This window comes from Lissotriton vulgaris, chromosome 12, assembly GCF_964263255.1.
Source record: "Lissotriton vulgaris chromosome 12, aLisVul1.2, whole genome shotgun sequence".
Classification (NCBI taxonomy): domain Eukaryota; kingdom Metazoa; phylum Chordata; class Amphibia; order Caudata; family Salamandridae; genus Lissotriton; species Lissotriton vulgaris.
In genome coordinates this window covers 508,822,295-508,841,622 of record NC_141700.1, presented here as the reverse complement: position 1 = coordinate 508,841,622, position 19,328 = coordinate 508,822,295, and the positions used below count along the sequence as shown (strand labels likewise).

The window sequence follows — 19,328 nt, the reverse complement described above, 5'->3', positions numbered from 1 at the left end:
GAATCCGCTCTACAGCTCCAGGTCAACGAGGGAGGGTGGCTTGAGGGTGCCCAACATTGTTCAATATTTCCAGGCATCAGAGCTCCGATACTTGGTGGAGTGGGGCCGGGAGAAATGCGAGAAACACTGGTGCTCTATGGATCAGACAGTTGTGGGTATGCACATGTGGAAAGTGCATCGGCTCCCTAGGAAGCACAGACCTTGCGGCCTACACTCTTCTCCGATTACGAAGGCTACTCGGACAGCATGGGACAGGGTGGCAGAGCAGAACGACTGACCTCCTTTCCATCCTCGATGACCCCTATCCTTACCAACCCTTACTTTACACCTGGCCTCCAAGAGAAGATGTTCCGACAATGGCATACCTGAGGATGCAAATGGGTGGGGTATCTATTTGACATAGCTGGTATCATCCTCTTTGATGTTTTACAACGTGATTACGGCCTGCCCGAGTTGGAGCAACTCAGTTACTTCAAATCAGGCACTAGATCACGTATCCCTCAATCAAAATGCATACACATAGACCACTGACATAATTTCACTGAGCTCTATGCAATGCTGGTACAACTGGCCCCCATGGAGAAGACCCCAGGGCAGAGGCATTGGGAGGAGGAGCTGGGTAGGGAACTTATACACAAAGAATGAAGGACATCTTCTAAAGGGCTTTTTTACTTTCCCATATATTTTGTATCTCCCTTCCTTTTGTCAGTTCTAACCTTTTATTATATTAATAAAGCTCTTCAAACAATAAAGGGCTTAGCACACTGCACATAATGCATCTAATACAGAGATCGTGGTTAGGGTGGCCTCCTACTGGTATTGGACACCCATCAGAATACAGACATAGTTCCCTGAATGCAGCAAATAATACTGGACGGGTTGCGGGGGCACAGGCCCCTTGATGCATCTTCTCTGGCCTTGCCCAAAATTGACCGGATACTGGACAGCTGTCCTGAACAATATAGTCAAACACTACCAAACACAGATACCACGATTTCCTGCCTATGTTCGGCTGGGCCTGCTCAATCAACTAACTTATCCCCTAAAGTCCCCCAAGGGATGTCAAATATCGATGCTCCTGGGAAGGAGTGACACAGGCAATTCTGTCACTGTGGGGTTCAAAGAGGGTCACTAATCACTAACTGACTTTATCATCTATGGCACAATCCAATATCCTAAACTGAAATATTAGACGCCGTCATGTCCATGTCATCGGGTTTACCATTTAATTTTTTAAGAAGTATGATAGCAGGTTAGTAGCCCGTTCGGCTGCCGGTTTCAGGAGGCGCTTCAGGCGAACATTGAAAGCATGTGGCTGAATCTCCTCATAAAGGCCCATACATTAATAAACTCGTAGGCAAAGAATTATTGCTAAAGTCTTAGCCATCAGGATATCCAAAATAGCATAATTATTAATAGAGTGGGATCAAAAAGAGTTCAACACAGAGGGACCAGATAATGTATTAGACGGCTTAATATCGTCCTTGCCAACACTGACAAATCATTGAAACCAACAACGACAGTCCTACTGGGCTTTGAAAAAGCCTTTAATTAGGTCTCTTGGCCTTTTTTGCACAAAGTCCTGGAGAGGATGAACTTTGGCCCCAGGTTTCAGGTATACATACAGCTGCTCTAATCCAGGCACAAGTCAGAGTAAATGCGGCATTATCTCGCCCCTTTCCAATTGAAAGGGGCACCCCAACAGGGATAACCCCTCTCCCCTTTGCTCTTTACCCTAGTAATGGAGCCTTTCACTTGCTGGATTAGGGATGATACACAGGTGTGGGGTATAGACTGGGACGGGGGTTGAAAGTCCGGATAGCCCTCTGTGTGGATGACATCCTATTGTACATACAAAAAACACAACTTTGAATCCCAAAAAGTATGCACATTATTGAAATATATGGCAATGCTTTGGGGATGCAGGTAAACTGGCCTAAATAAAAGGAGGTTCCCCTTACACAACCTGGTAACTTTCGGGAGTTAGACATCTTCAATCTAAAGATCATGGTGTTTTTTTTAAGTACTTTGGGATCTATATTTCCCTAGATTCAGAAGAAAGCTGGAATCTGAATATTCTATCTACTCCTGAATAAACTCAAGGTGCAAATGGAGACCTGTGAAACACTGAAGCTCTCTATAATGGGTAGAGAGGCACTGTACATAACGTTTAAATCGAATTGGACGTCCTTTCTATGGAATTCAATAAATGTGTCCAGTCACCCTACAAAGGTGGACTGGGGATCCCGGGGCATCCAACTTCAATACTGGCCTGCCCAAATACTTCTCTAAATAGAAACAACCCAGCTATGCAGCTAGTACTGCATTGCCTGGAACACCATGGCATATTAACACAACTCTATAACAGGAAACTGGAAGTTTCTCTCCCACTTACTACATAACTAGTCACTAACAGCTGGTGAGTGTCATAGGATAGAAAATTGACCAAAGAACTTTCCTTTGATTCAGTAACTGGATCCCCGAAGTCAACAGGCTGCCGGGTTTACGGCTGTGGGATGTCATTAATATTTCTTAACTGGGGTTCGTCTGCGCTGTGACTTAGATGAAATCCTACACACACTTGAATGCTGACTACGACTTACGTTAAATCCCAGTTTTCAGATGTTTTGCAACAGAGGCACACCAATGACAAGTACAAACACGGGTGAAATCCCATACCAGATTTTACTCCCTTACAAAATAAACTGACCATGGAAAATGTTGAGAACAAGGGCATATCTGGCTTGTACTGAACCTTAGTGGATAACAACTGTAACCCCTTGACACTCTGAGCCAAGTGGACGGCAGAAATTGGCAAAATTGACAATGATGACTGGCATGACACAAAAATGACTGCTCGCAAATGAGTCATCTTGGAAGGTTGAGGTGGATTCAATTTAAATATTTCCACATGGTTTACTATTCCTCAGACCAATTGCACAGCATGGAAAGACACCCATACCCAGATTTTACAAGGTGTGGTGAGCCATTAGAGTATTTCACCCATGTGGCCTGGGAGTACCTCATCCCCAAAGTGTACTGGTTGCAGATTAGTAACCGCCTGAATGAGATATTTGGTAATCCTGTGGCTCAATCCCCAAGAGCATTCTCCTTGGGATTCAGGCTGGTTGGGAAGGGATCAAGGGGGACAGGATACCGATTGAATTTAGTCACATGGGGGTTAAACATTGTTAGAAATGGGGGTCTCTGGTTGACAGAGGTAGGTACCTTTGTCCAAATAGGGACCCTTGCTTCTAGTAATGGTAAGGGGATACACTTCTAAAATAACCCCTGCTCACCACCTTGGTAGCTTGGCACAAGCAGACAGGCTTATCTCAGAGGCAGTGTGTAAAGCATTTGTGAACACATTCAGTAATACAGTGAAAACACTACAAATGGACACTACATCAGTTTAGAAATATAAGTACTCTTTATTTAAACCAAAACAAGACCAAAACGACAAAAATCCACAATACAGTAATAACAATATAACTTTCAAATGGTAGAAATAGCTCAGCTCAAAGCAAATTGCAGATGCAAAAGTTTTCACACAAAGTACCTTGGATGCGCCGCGTACACAACCAAAAAGGGTTGCAGGGAAGGTGATGGATCGGTTCTTTACACTCAGGGAAGGTGATGGATCGGTTCCTTACACTCAGGGAAGGTGATGGATCGGTTCCTTACACTCAGGGAAGGTGATGGATCGGTTCCTTGCTCCGGGGAAGGTGATGGATCGGTTCCTTACTGCTGCACAGGGGAGGTGATGTGTCTGTTTCTTACTGCGTGGGGAGGTGATGCGTTGGTTTCTTACTGCGTCCCCCAACAATGTGACAGATCTGGCGACTCGATGCGATGATCCGGGATGATGCATGGGTTCTTGCAGCCACACAGCAGGGCTTGCGTCGGAATCGGTGTGGTGACTTTTGAGATCAGAGCACTCAGTGTGGCGATTTCTCAAGTCGCGGGCAGGCACTGCGACGATGTCTTCGGCGATGCATCGCGCTTCTCGAAGTTACGTTACTTTTCCAGCTCCCAGCAGCAAACAGCCTCCAGAGGACCAAAACAACAGCAGGCAGTTCTTAGCAGGTCAGAACTCCCAGCAAGGAAGTTCAGGGGAGCAGGTGGTGAAGTCTTTGTGTCCCTGAGACTTCAGAACAGGAGGAAAGCCTAGTTTCAAGCCCTTGGAGATCTTCCTCAAGCAGGGACACAGCAAACAGAAATGTCCTATTCCCTTTCCAAGGCAGAAAGTAGCCACTGCAGGTCTTCCCAAGACAGCAAACAGCACAGTGGCAGTATTCCTCCTCAGTTTTTCCAGCTCTTCTCCTTGGCAAAGGTTCCTCTTGATTCCCAGAAGTGATCTAAAGTTCTGGGGTCTGGGCCCCAATATTTGTACAGCAAAATCCTTTGTTCTCTGGTGGCAGAGCACCCCTGTGCTCAGTCAAAACCAGTTCTGTCCTCTCTGGTGCAGATTAATGGCAGGAGGTGGAGACAGCACTGTGGAAGCTAGACCAGGCTCATTCAGGCAAAAGGAAATCTCCTCCCCCTACTCTAAATGCAGCCCAGGTCTATTCAGCACAGCCCTGACTCATCCAGACTCTCTGGAGCCACTGCCCCCCGGCCCCTGTCACTCCAAAGCCAGACAGCAAATACACACCCTAACAGAGGCACACTGGATGGCTATGCAAAAAATACAAACTTTTTAAAAGTGGTATTTTCAAACACAAAATGTAAAAATCACCCTCAGTAAAAGATGCATTTTAACATTCTGAGTTCTGGCATACTTAACTTTATTTTCCCCTCTTGTTCCCATGGGCAGTAATGCCCATAAGATGTATGAGCAAACTCCCTATTCTATCCTATGGGGACAGATAGCCTTACAATAGTGAAAAACGAAATTGGCAGTATTTCACATTCCACACACACCAGGGCACGTCCTTCCTTTCACATACACTGTACCTTGCCCACAGGGGTACCTTGGGCCTACCTTAGGTGTGACTAACATGTAAGAAAAGGGAAGGTTAGGGTTAGGCAAGTGGGTGCACTTGCCAGGTCGACATGGCAGTATTAGACTGCACACAGGCTATGCAATGGCAGGCCTGAGTTACATTTACGGGCTGCTTACGTGGGTGGCACAATCAGTGCTGCAGGCCCGCTAGCAGCATTTGATTTACAGGCCCTGGGCACACACAGTGCACTGTACTAGGGACTGACTAGTAAATCAAATATGCCAATCATGGAATCACCAATCCATAACAATAATTTACAAAGGAGCACTTGCACTTTGGCACTGAACAGCAGTTGCAAAGTGCCCAAAGCATCTAGACTAGCAAAACGAAGTCCAACACGCAGCAAAAACAAAGGAGGCAAAGGCAAAATATAAGGAACACCTACACCAATAATCATGGCAGGTCTAACAAACATGATGAACAAGCTACTTATCTTTGGTAACGCCGTATCTGGTAGAGTCTGGATCTAGCCACAGATTCCTTACCTTGGACTATTCCCCAGGTGAAATGGAAATGTTTCTGAGCAGTCCCCTTTCGCGTTGGTAGGTGGTGTCACTGGTGTCGTTCACAGTGCCTATATAGGTACTACCCCGATGCACTGACCTCAGTTTCATGGCTATTTTTTCCCATGCCAGAAGCACAAACAAATACTGCAGTATAGAACCAGTGTGTCAGAATGAGGTCCTCAAGGATCTCTTAAGATGGCAATCACAGTTTGCAGAACAGGAATGATGGGAGGGACTGTAAGGAATATGTAGCTAGACAGAGTCTCTACCAGATAAGGCATTACCAAAGGAAAGTAACTTGTCCATTTGATAGAGACTTTTAGCCATAGTTTCTTTACCTTACAATAAATCCCAAAGAAATATCTCCCCGGAGGTGGGTCTGCGGACTTTTTACACTAAAAAGCCCTGGAGGAAAGAAGGGGCGAAATGGCTATCACGTCAGGCCTGACTGTCTAGCTATCAGTGTTTGGCAAACACGTACAGCAAAACCCAGGAGCCTGCATGAAAAATGTCCAGGACTGGGACTGAGTGAGCTAAAGTAGTGGTCACAGGTTTGACGCTGGTAGAATGAGCTGCAAACCCTCAGGGGGTTGCTTCTTTGACCAGTGTATAGCAGATTTTAATGCAGAGGACAATCCTCCTGTAGGTGGTTCTCTTTTCCACAGCTTTGCCTTTCTGCACACCAGCAAATCCCACAAAAAGTTAACCGTCTACTAAGATTGCTCCAGTATGATCAATGTAGAACAACAACATTCTTTTTAAATCCAGGTGGTAAAGTCTCTCCTCTTCCTTGGAAGGGTGAGGTGGAGCAAACAAAGTCGGTAACGTAATCTTTGCCCAACGTGAAACAGTGTATCAATCTTGAGAAGGAAGGCTGCACTGGTTTTAAGGACCACTCTGTCTGGGAAGAAGGTAGGACACAGAGGACTGACTGAGAGCACTTGTGACCCGTTTACCACCCTGGCAGATGTAATATCCACGATGAAGACTGATTTAATGGTGAGCAGTTGAAGAGGGCAGCTGTGCATGGGCTCAAAATGAGCTCATCAGAATAGCGTAAACCTTTCAGGAAGCGTGTCACAATGATTGACTTGTACAGGAAGGGTTGATCCAACAACCGCAAGAAAGCGGAAATGTCCGAAAGGTACCCTGTAACTGTACTCAAAGAACAAGTTGCTTACCTTCGGTAACAATAGACCTGTAAGAGACATATATTAGTTATAGATTCCTTACCTTAGAGCAGGGGTCTCCAAACCGGTCCTGGAGGGCCGGATCCATGCCAGATTTTTAAAATTACTACATCGGCCCTCCAGGACCGGTTTGGAGACCCCTGCCTTAGAGATACCCCCAGGCACCAGATTTGATCTGGAGAATTGTTCTTTAGCACTACCCTTGCATGTCGGTAGGTGGGGTCAGTCGACTCTGCGTCCGTTGTTGGCGGCGTGGTCGACGGAATGACATTGCAGTGTCTACTTGAAAACCACCCCTGCGCGCTGATGTCAGTTCTTTACCTGACATTCCACGCCAGATGCGCAGGCATACCAAGGTTTGCAGGCCCGGACTGGCCGTTGAGGGCACCGGGAAATCCCCCGGTGGGCCGCATGGTTGGGGCCGGTTTTGGGCCCCTGGGGCCGTTTTTGTTACAGGGCCATTATGCTGCAAAAACGGCCCTGTAACAAAAACGGCCGAAAACCGGCCCTGTCACAGAGCGCGGTCGCACCTCTCCCCCCTCCCCTCTCCTCCCAGAGGGGGGGAGGCTGGCCGGCCGAGCACTTTGCCAGGGCCGGTTCTGGTTCCCAGTCCGGCCCTGAAGGTTTGTCTCAGCTTGAGATGGACTTCGGCAATTGCATTGGCTGCCAGTGTTAAAACAAGCACAATTCAAAGCATTGTGCACAGTTTTCAAGTCATTGATGGGTTGTGGTCCGGAATTTCTGACCAGATGCTTTGAATGGCATGTTCCTGGTAGAGCGCTGCACTCCTTCAAAGGAAAGCTAGTAACTGTACACCCGGAGTGAAAGAAGTCAGCTGGGGCGGCAGCAGCTTTTCCTTTTGTGCTGCATAAGCCTGGAACAGTCTGCTGCTGCATCTTAGGAATGGCCCGGAGCTCCTTTATTTCAGAAAGGGGCTGAAGACATGGCTATTCGCGGTATAGATATTTTATCTTTAGATTCTGTGAGTCAGTGCTCAGTGTCAGGACACCTTTGGGTATAAGTGCACTTTAAAAGCTCCTATAACATAACATAACATGCAAGACACTGGCCACTGGTGCACATAACTAGAGCCCTGAAAGGGAGTCCCTCACTCTAGAAGTCAGTTTGCTGAAAAAGGAAGGAAGGGTGGGGCGGTAAGGAATCTATAACTGATATATGCCTCTAACAGATATATTGTTACCAAAGGTAAGTAACTTGTTCACCTGAAAGAGATTTGTAGTTATAGATTTCTTACCTCAGAATAGATACACCAGCAATACCAACCCTGGAGGTGGCTCTGCGAACTAAGTTCACACCAGAAAGTCCCGGAGATCAGAAAAGGCCAAAGAAGCCGTCTCTCCAGACTTGACTATCTAGGCAGTAATGTTTAGTAAATGTGTGCAGAGGTGCCCACATGGCTGCCTGGCAGCTGTCACTGAGGGGGGACTCCACATCCCAAAGCAGCAGTGGCTGCCATCGCCCTGGTGGAATGGGAACACAGTCCTACTGGAGGCTCCTTTTTCGCCAAGGAATAACAGATTTTAATGCAAAGGACGACCCATCGAGAGATGGTCCTTTTTTGCACGGCCCGACCTTTCTTAGCGCTCACATAGCCAACAAATGTTGATCGTCCACCCGGAATGGTTTGGTGTGATCCAGATAAAATGATAACGCGCGTTTTGGATCCAGTCGGTGGAGTCTCTCCTCCTCCTTGGAAGGATGCGGGGGCAGGAAGAAAGTGGGCAAAGTGATGGTCTTTCCTATGCGGAAAGAGGCAACCACTTTGAGAGGAAAAGAAGGTCTAGTTCGAAGGAAAACCTTGTCCGGATGACCTCAAAGAAAGGAGGTTAAGAAGATTGAGCCTGAAGCTCATTCACCCTGCGAGCAGAGATGATGGCAACCAGAAAAGCAGTCTTTAAAGTCAAGAGTCTAAGAGGACAATTATGTTGTGGCTTGAAAGGAGCACACATGAGGTAAGTTAAGACCAGATTCAAGTCCCACTGGGGCATTACGAAAGGATAGGAGGAAACAGGTGAGTAATGCCCTTAAGAAACCTATTTACAGTAGGGGGGCTTGAAAAGAGTAGGCTGATCAGGAAGGCGAAGAAAGGCTGAAATGGCCGAAAGATAGCCTTTAAGAGTGCCCAGAGCAGAGCCCTGCTGTGCCAAAGAAAGAATGAAGAGAAGGAGCTCTGAAAGAAGTGCAGAAAGGGGATCCACAGCATTTGCTGTGCACCATGCCACAAATTTGTTCCACCTACAGGCGTATACTGTTTTGGTGGAGGGAAACTGGCTGCCAAGATAACATTACAGACTTCGGAAGGAAGGTCGAAAGCGGTCAACTGTCGCTGCTCAATCTCCACACAAGGAGGTGGAGGCTGGACAGATTCGGGTGGAGGACCGTCCCCTGCTGCAGCGACAAAAGATCCCCCAGAAGACCAGTCTGATCAGAGGACCGATGGCCATGTTCAAGAGCTCAGGATACCAGACTCTCCGTGCCCAGACGGGCGCAACAAGAATGACTTGGGCCCGTTTGCGCTTGATCATCTTCAGCACTCTGGACAGTGTATTGGCGTATAGAAGACTGCAATTCCACTTGCGACGAAAAGCGTTGCTGTGCGAGTGCCGCCTTTGGAAATTCCAAAGCGCAGAACTGCTGACATTGCACGCTCTCTTCGGTGGCGAACAGATCTAACCAAGGCTCTCCCCACTGCTGAAAGAGATCTTGCACCGCCTCAGAGTGAAGACGCCATTCGGGATCCATCATACACCTGCAGCGGAGTTGGTCCGCCCTGGCGTTCAGAGAACCTGCAAGGTGTTGAACCACCAGGGATATGCCCTGATATTCCAGCCACATCCAGAGGTAAAGAGCCTCCTGATAAAGGGTTCACAACCCCACTCCGCCCTGTTCTTTGCAGTACCACATAGCTGTGGTGTTGTCCGTGAACACCTCCACTACCCTTCCTTCGACAAAAGGAAGGAATTCCTTCAGTGCAAGACTAATCTCCCAGAGCTCCAGGTTGATGTGGAGCTGCCGGAGACCAGAGGCCCCTGATCTCCGCCTCCCCATGTGGCCGCCTCATCCCAGGACTGAAGCTTCTGTCACCACAATGACTTGTGTTGGGGAAGGGAGAGGGATCTGCAGTTGACCCAATCCGGATTCCCCTGATTATGCCTCCACTGGAACTTCAGGTCCCACTGCAGATCCCGAATATGCTACCTGGCATGATCCACCTGCAGGATGCAGGAGGCCATGAGGACATGCAGCCTCAGGGTCATTCTCACCGAAATCAGGGATAGAGGCTGAAACATCGGTATCATAGCCCAAATATACCGGAGTCGTGGTTCGGGAGGATAGGCCCGAAACTGCGCCGTGTCCAAAACCGCTCTGCTGAAAAGGAGATTCTGAGAGCGAATCCGGTGTAACTTCGGCATGTTGATAGTGAACCCCAGCGAATGAAGGAGGTCCGCCGTAGTCTGGAGGTGGGGGACGACATCCTGGGGCAAGCTCGCCTTCAACAGCCAGTCGTCGAGATAGGGGAAGACTGGAACCCCTAATATGCGCAGATGAGCTGCCACCACCGCTATCACTTTCGTGAACACCGGAGGGGTGCTGGTAAGGCCAAAGGGGAACACGGTAAACTGAAAATGCTCGTGATCTACCATGAACCATAGGTAACGTCTGTGGGCTGGCAGAACGGGGAAATGAAAATAAGCATCCTGCACGTCCAACCCTACCATCCAGTCCCCAGGGTCGAGGGCAGACAAGACCTGAGCCAAGGTTAACATCTTGAACTTCTCCTTTCAGAGGAAGCGGTTGACGTTCCTTCTTGGGTACCAGAAAGTAGTGGGCGTAGCAACCACAACCTACTTTGGGCACAGAGATGTGCTCGATAGCTCCCTTGGCCAAGAGAGCTGTAACTTCCTGACAGAAAAGGGTCAAGTGATCCTCCGACATGCGATGGAGTGTTGGTGGCATGGAGGGAGGGGTAGTCTCGAAGGGGAGGGAGGGGAAGTCTCGAAGGGGAGGGAGTAAACCCTTCAGACTATCTGCAAAACCCACCTGTCTGACGTGTTGTGTCAGTGAGGGAGGTGATGGCAAAACCTGCCACCCACTGGCAACTGGTGGCCCAGAAAAGTCGGACTAGTAAGGGTTGTAGGCTGCTGCAGAGAGGGCACTGGTGGACTGGCCTGCCAGCTTGCCCCCAGACCCATGGCACTGTGTCCCCCGCCACACAGAGGCTGGATAGCTTGCGCAGGCCTGAGGCCCTGGGTATAAAGTGGTGGGGCACCCCTTCCGTAGCCACGAAAGGGGCGAAAGGCAGACTGAATGGGGTGAGAAGCGGCAGCGAGGTTCAAGGATCTGGCCGTAGCTCTAGAGTCCTTGAAGCGCTTGAGCGAATTGACTGCCTTGTCGACAAACAGGTGACGGCCATCAAAGGGCACGTCCAAAAAGGTTGATTGGACATCCCAGGGGGAGCCAGTGGGCCTCAGCCAGGCATACCATCTCAAGGATAGTGACGTAGAAATTGTTCTACCCAGCAAGTCAGCAGTATCCAGCCCACATCGAATGGTGAACTTAGCTGTGTCCCTACCATCTGCGACCGCACTGAAGAGTACAGCCGGGCCTCCTCCAGGTACTGTGGCAGCACCTGCACAACCCTGACCTGCACAGAGTGGGTGTACCGGCCCAAGAGACATGCATCGTTCACCGACCGCAGTCCTAAGCTGGCGGAAGAAAACATCTTCCCAAAATGGTCCAGCTTCTTGGATTCCCTATCGGGGATGTTGAGGATTGGACCACCAAGCTCTCGAGGGTATGGTATTGGGAGAGGAAAACTAGGTCACCCGGGGCCGTGGTCTGGCAATCATCCTATCCAAAGAGGCCCCTGTGCTGGACTTAGACCAAGTGCCCAGAAGGAGGTCTGTGAGGGCCTCATTGAACCGCAGCAGGAGCTCCGAAGAGGCTGCTGCCGGCTGAAGCACCTTAGTTAGTTAGTTAGGTTAGTCCTCACTGCCACTGTAGGAAGCTCCGTGGCCATGTTAGGGGGAGAAAACATACCAAGATCTGGGGAGGTATCCAGACAATTGGCCTCACCCAACTCCTCTCTCCAGTCCGGCTCTTCAAGCTGGTCTGCTAGAAGGTCAACAGACCCCTCCCAGTCTTCCTCACCGACCTCTGGCTGCCACTCAGGGCAATAAGGAACGCCAGTTAAGAACAGTGGTACAAAAGTACCAGTCGGTGCCGGTCTGTGTACAATTCGAGGGCGATGTCGGGGTCGACGCCGGCTGGGGACACAAACTGCGTCAGGGGTGGCAGAGGCGTCATCGTCAAAGAAATCGGCGCCTGGGGAGGTGTTGTGAGGTCGACTGGCACCGATCCGGATCCAGGTCTGGATCCCTCGGGGTCCTGCGGCGCCAAGGCCGGAACCACCAGCATCGAAGGCCCAGAGCCCCTAGCAGAGTCTGCGGCCCCCGAAGGCGCACTGGCGGAGTCTTGCTGCCCAAAGATGGAGTGGAGGGCTTCGTTAAAAGCACGAAGCTGGGCAGGGGATTCTCCGGCTCCCAGGAAGGGGGGGGGAAGCTCGGAGCCATTCCAGTAGGCTCTGCGGGGGAGCTGAAGGACGACGGCCTTCAACGTCCTGTGACGCATCGGCCGACGGACGGGGAGAAGGCGAAGAGCGATGGTGCTTCTTCGTCTTTTTCTTGTACTTCGACCTACCCGATGACGAAGACTTCGTGGAGGAATGATGGTGGAGGAATGATGGTATTGACTCCGCAACTGGTCCCATGACCTCCCTCTCGACCGGGACTTCGAGTGGCGCAGAGCGGACTGCCGGCCCTCCAGAAGCTTTCGGGACCGCTCCAGCAGAGACTTCGGGTCGTGGTCCCGCTCCAGCACCAGTAGCACACGCCGTGCGGGTCCGGGACAAACATCAACTGGTGACAGGAGTCACAAGGCTTGAAGCAGGTCCGACGATGGGACATTCCTGCGTGCACCAGGAGTCGAAAATCGACAATAGTCAAAAAATGACTAAGGGTACCCCTCTCTCCAGATCTGCACTGGCTGATGAGGAAAAAGAAAGAAGTGAAGTCAGCGAGCAGGGGCGGTGTCTAAGTAGACGCCGCAACGTCATTCATGGGGCTATTTTTAAGGTAAGGAATCTATAACTAATAGTCTCTTTCAGATGCAAGGGTGGAGACAGAGGGTCAACTTGTATTGAAATACACTAAGCCACAAATTTGTTCCATCAGTAGGTTTATTGTTCTCATAGAGGGACGCATGGCTGCTAAGATAACATCACACACTTTGGGAGGGAGGTTGAACACTCAATTGTATGCTGAATCTCAGCGCATGTAGGTGGTGAGTTTGCAGGTTCGGGTGGAGAACCCTGCCCTGTTGCTGCAACAGGAGGTTCTCCCAAAGGGGAAGCTCAATGGAGGAACCGAAGCTCATGCTCAGGAATTGAGATACCAAACTCTCTGTGCCCAATCCGGAGCTACAAGGGTGACCTGGGCCAGTCAGTCCTGATCTTCATGAGGACAAGGGGTAGGAGTGGTATAAGCAGAAAAGAAGCCCAACTTCCTCTTGAGATGAAATGCTTCTGCGAGAGATAGCCGCCTTGGAAACTCCAGCGTGCAGAAGTGCTTAAATTGCCATTTCTCAGCAATGGTGACTAAAACTAACCAAGGTTCTCCCCAGTCGCGGAAGAGACCTTGCACCACTTCCGGATGGAGACGCCACAGTGAAACGCAAGGCATTGCCAGCTGAGGTCCTCTGCCTTAGAGTTTAAGAAGCCTGTCAGGTACTGCATGACCAGAAAGATGTCCTGAAACTCGAGCCTCATCCAGAGGCGCAGAGCTCTATTGCAGTACCATATGGCAGTGGTTTTGTCTGTGAACATCTGAACCAGCCTTCCCTTGACAAATGGAAATAAGTCTTTCATGGCCAAAAATACTGGTCTTGGCTTCAACAAGTTGATGTGGAGTTGAGGCTCTGCCTGAGACCAGAGTCCCTTGATCTTCTCCTCTCCAATATGGCATCCACAAATCAGAAAGTGATACATCTGTCACTACTGTGTTCTTTGGGTGGGGAAGGAATATCTTTCGCAATTCCCTCCAACATCTGGACCAGGTCGAAGAGATTCCCCTGATGCGGGGTCGGTTGAAACTTCAAATACCACTGCAGAGCCTGCATATACTAACAGGAATGTTTTACTAGCAAGATGCAGGAGGCCATGAGGCCTGGCAGACTCAGAATTAGTCTCAACGAAACATGAATATCCTGGATTCGCTGCTCTGTAGGAGAAGCACAAAATTGAGCTGTGTTCACAATGGCTCAGATGAAAGAGAGCATCTGAGAGGAAGTCAGGTGTGACTTCAGTACATTGATTGATAATTACAGCGAATGCAGGAGGTCCACCGTAATGTGAGAGACGACAGCGTATGGCAAACCTGCCTTTAAACAGCCAGTCGTCAAAGTTGGGGGAAGACTAAAATCCTCAGACTCCGCAGATGGGCTGCAACCGCAGTCATCACCTTTGTGAACATATGAGGGGTGAAGGTAAGGCCAAAAAGGAGCACAGCGAATTGGAAATGCTTCTGCTCTACCATGAACCACAGGTTACATCTGTGGGCTGGCAGAACAGGAATATGGAAGTACGAGTCCTGCAAGCCCAGCGCTATCATCCAGTCTTCGGGATCCAGAGCAGACAGAACATACACTGGAGTGAGCACTTTGAACTTTTCATTTTCAGGAAGTAGTTGCCATAGGTCTAGAATAAATGGAGGTGGGAATAGCAATCACGAACTACTTATGATGGAGGCACCTTTTGGAAGGCGCCTTTGGCCACAAGAGCCTGTACTTTCTGTTGTAAGAGCGAAAAGTGGTCCTCCGTCAGCCGATCGGAGGAGGGTGGCAAAGGTGGTAGGGTGTGCTGGAAAGGAAGGGCATAACCCTGTTGGATAATCTGAAGCACCCATTTATCCGACATTTTCGTCTACCATTAAGGCAGATGAGGCCATATACCGCCTCCAACCTGTTGCCCATGATGGTGTGATGCCATGTTAGAGATTTGATGCTGCGGTTGCTGGAGGGGGAACAGATTGGGAAGACCTCTGGCTTTGGGTCCAATAGGGTCTGTGGGAGCCACAGCCATGAAAATACGGAGGAATGTTGACAAAAAGTTGCAGCAAAAAAATGACTGAGGGGAAGTTGATCCAGAACTGCACTGATGGCACAGAAAAGGATGAACAGAAATGGAGGTCAGCGTGCTGGGGTGGCGACTACATAGGCACCACACACGTCAATTACGACACTGACAAAGCCACATGGAGCCGAAAGACACCATACAATCTACAGGCGCTCAAGGGGACTGCTCAGAATAATTTTCAGATCCAGTTTCGTGTCTGGAGAACATTCTAAGGTAAGGAATATTTGGCTAGAAGTCTCTTCAGATATAGCCAACCTCTGGTGGGCGCCATAAGCCACACCAGTATCAGAATGAATTAGGGGGATGGATCAATGTGCTGTGGCAAAGAAGTCGGTTTGCAGGAATGAGGGCTACTCTAGTAAACATGAGATCTGGTTGAAATGGTGTGACTACTACCATTCAATCAGTTCTTCCCTGTGATAATACATTTAGTCTAACAAAATTGACCTTTAAGTCTAACAAAAGTGTTGTGCCCCAGTTTACAATAGGTCATGCTCTTTTGAATGTCTATGTACTGCTGCTGTTGTAACTTGTTATCCTCATGATGTGCGTTTAGTTGTTTGTTAAAAGAAAACCAATTAAAAATATATTTTTAAGGAATTATATATGTTATAAAGCTGTTTAAAAAAATCATCATATGTGTTCTAATGCCAATCAAGATCCTTCTATCAATACAAATATTCTTAGAAAAAAGACTAATCTGGTTCCTACAGAAGTTGAGACACTTCAGGCAGTGGCACTTATATATGGAATGTCCTTAAAACAATACATAATTATGACTATTTCAAAAGATTGCAATGGTAATTTTACTTACTTCCCAGCACCGCCACCAAAGGAGATGCCTGCAGAGTTCATGCCAGCTAAGACGAAATACCCTTGAATATTAGGCGACTCTCCCATGATGCAGCGCATGTCTGGAGTGAAGGACTCTGGACAATTTACTAGCTTTAAAATCTCCAGGGCTTCCAGGGCTGGCATACGCCGCAAAAGAGCACTCAGCAGTGGCTCTGTAAAGTAGAATGAAAAAAATAGCTATTACACATAATTGGGGAAGAGTATATACAGTGGGTAGGGAAGTAGCCAGCTTGCATGAGGTCAGCATAGCGATATAGGAATGCAGCTCACAGAACTGAGGAATAGAATTGTCCAAGTACAAATCACAACTCGCATTCTTTTGGAAGTCACTTTCCCACAAGGTTTCTCAAACCTCTGAATCTTTAAGAAATGTTTTCACCCCTGCCCACGCTCTTTCCAAAGCTTTTATGTAATTCCTTGTACTGTAATTCATTCCACACTTTACCAGGTTACTAAGGTGTGACTTGTAAAGAAAAGCATCTCACATCTATAGATAAAGGTCTGCGGAGACGCCCACTGAAATAAGTGAAATAATCTGAAAATGCAATTCATGGTCCTATACTGCAGTTATTGATTTGTGACATTGGTTGCCCAGAATGGTCTTGACAGGATCATAAGACTTCTAACCCCTTAATAAGATAGTGAAGCATGCTAGTGAATAGGTAGCATGCCACATCACAGAGAGTGCTTGGCTGGAAGAATGTTGAGTTCCAATGTGTCCTAAAGGGGATGTGCATGTTTTCTTTGTGTTCTGTGTGATGACCACCGTTGTGGGCTTATTCAGGCCTTGAATGTGGTGCTTAAAAGAGTAGCAAAGAGAAGAAAGGTGGCGAAAGGCAGACAGTGGCAGTGTCTGCTGGTACCCGTTTGTAGCGGTAACAACAAAGGGCAATCAGTAGCACTTTTTAAAATTGTACTGGATAGCTTGTTTTTAAAAATTGAATTATGAATCAGCACTATCTCTCAGCTGAAAAACTGTTTCCTAAACTCACTGGAAAACTGTGCTTAAATGTATGGTTACTCATGTTTTTTTAATCACGCACTGAGCTTCTGATCTGAGTTGCTTTCCCGCCCAGGTTCGTCACGGCGTTTCAGTGCTGATTGAACGGAGGGCAGGGAAAGGAGGCAAGGTACTTCCGGTCTCCTGGTCTAGACTGCAGTCAGCGGTCTAGTGTGGAGGAGGGAGGATACCATTTAAAATGCATGCCTGTAAAGACTCGCAGCAGAGGTGCGTAGCGGGCGAGCCGCCGGCACGCCAAAGTCAAGCCCGTCTGCACTCGTCCACGGCCGGCCGGGACCTGGGGCCAGAACCCCTGCCAGTTTCTTACCCTCTCACACATATACCGCAGAGCAATTACACACGATGTGTCCCCCCATCCCAGATCTATGTAAACATAGTATACAGATGGGTTTCAATACACATATATGCAGCCACTGCCCCTATACACTGGCGGGCAACCAGAGACAAACTAACGAGGAGCAAGAATTTAAAATGATAGTGGTCAATTGCAGATCCCTCAATAAGCACAAATATGAGCTTCACGATCATCTGGTTGATAACCAACCAGATATCATGTTTTTGACTGAAACTTGGCTGAATGAAGATTTGGCACCAGAAATCCTTGAGGCCCTCCCTCTGAATTATGAAATCACTAGACTTGACCGCCAAGTGAACAGAGGGGAGGGGATAGCTATTATCCATAGCTATCGGTACAATGCTCACTAGAATTGGTGACTATCTAAGCCAGTGAGGCAGGCTTCTTTACAATCACAGCGGATAGTAATTATGTTATGAAAGGTTTCTTAATTTACAGACCACCAGGCCCCATCGCACAGTTTGCATCTAGCCTCAGAGAACAAGTAATACAACCGGCACTGCGGTATACCGGTGTTAGGAGACATGAATCTACACTTTGACGCTATGGATAATACCGCAGCGCAAGAGCTCTGTCAGGAGTTGGCCGTGTTACAACTGGTGCTGCAATCCTCCCTCCCGACCCATCAACATGGCCACTTATTAGATCCAATTTTTGCCAACTGGGGGGGAGTTAACTGTTTGAAAATTCTGACGCAGTCCCATGGATAGACCATTATATGAGTCCTTTTAGCACCAGGATACCTAGCACTCCACTCCTGAAAAAGGCAAGGGCAGGGAGACTGCAGAGGAAATGGGCTGGACTCTCAGCAGCCAACTTCAATCACGCCCTCAAGCAGGGAGGTCCACCGGCTCGAAGTGATGAAGAATCCGCCTGTGTTGTGCTAGAAGAAAGGATAACCGAGGCATTAGACAGAGCTACCCCATGGGCCACGAGACCACCGAGGAGACAGTCAAAATCTGCCCCTTGGTTCAACAAAGAACTTAGGGTGGTTAAGTCTTCATGCAAGCGTTTGGAAGAGTATTGGAGAGGAGATTTTTCAGAGCACAGGAGGGCCAAATATTAAATCGGCCTCAAACACTACCACTCGCTAATAAGGGAAACTCAGGATGCGTACTATAACTCTAAGATAGAGCAAGCCGAAAACTCCTCTAGAGAGTTATTTGTGATTTTTTAGGATCTATCAATCCTGGCCAGAACCACAGCTCCTAGCAACGACTCAGTGGAGTCTTTCAACCGGATAGCTGACTATTTTTCAGAGAAAGTAGAAAGTATTTATACCATCTTCCCGGAGGAGGCACCCAATGGGAGGTCGGAGTGGACAGAATTGTGCATCACGGAGGAAGCCCTCTGGCTCTCCAGATTTAACCTCCCCTCCTGCAAACACGGCGTTGAGTATTAAATCCGGTTCACCAAGGGAGCCTACGACACCAAAAATTCTGAGGAAGAGCATGGAGGTATTAGCCCCCTATATTAGACACCGCTTAAAACTCCTTTGATTCAGGGGTGGTCCCACAAAGGTGGAAAGAAGCGGTGGTTATCCCTATAAAAAAAAAAAGCCGGGTGTATGTGCGAGTCAGCTGGAGAACCTACGACCGGTTTCACTCTTGCCATATTTTGCTAAAATAGCAGAAAAAGTGGTCAATACTCAACTGACAATGCACATTAACCAGCACGGCTTACTCCATCCTACGCAATCAGGTTTCCGGGCCATGCACTCTACGGAGTCAGCACTGCTTCTGTCTGCAGAAACCATACGCAGGCACGTAGACGAGGGGCAGATGGTGGCATTGGTCCTGTTGGACCTCAGTGCCGCATTTGACACCGTCGCCCATCCAATACTCCTACAGTGCCTCAAGGAAGGAGGGCTGGATAATCTGGCCTTGAAGTGGCTAAGATCTTTTTTACAGGACAGAAGCTTCCAAATGTCCCAACAACCGTATTACTCCAAGAGCATTAGGATGGCTCAAAGGTTCCCCAGGGCTCCATACTCAGCCCTACACTTTTTAATCTTTATATGGCCCCTTTGGCAGACATCATTATGAAATACAGCATTAGTGTTGTGTCATATGCGGATAACATGCAACTAGTAGTGTCTCTATCAATCCTACATTGAGGCAGCCACTAACGTCTACTCCTGTCTACAGGAGCTGGCAGTTTGGATGTCAAATAACTGTTTAAAG

The 19,328-nt window shown here is 48.4% G+C and overlaps 1 protein-coding gene across 2 annotated transcripts in view; it reads right to left on the bottom strand.

Moving 5' to 3' along the window:
- Positions 1-19,328, bottom strand: part of PDPR (pyruvate dehydrogenase phosphatase regulatory subunit) — an 811,642-nt gene that overhangs the window by 289,753 nt on the left and 502,561 nt on the right. For both annotated transcript variants that reach the window (XM_086945269.1, XM_086945270.1), the window contains exon 9: positions 15,729-15,921. In XM_086945269.1, the coding sequence (XP_086801395.1) occupies positions 15,729-15,921 (193 nt within the window). The remainder of the gene's footprint in view (positions 1-15,728; positions 15,922-19,328) is intronic.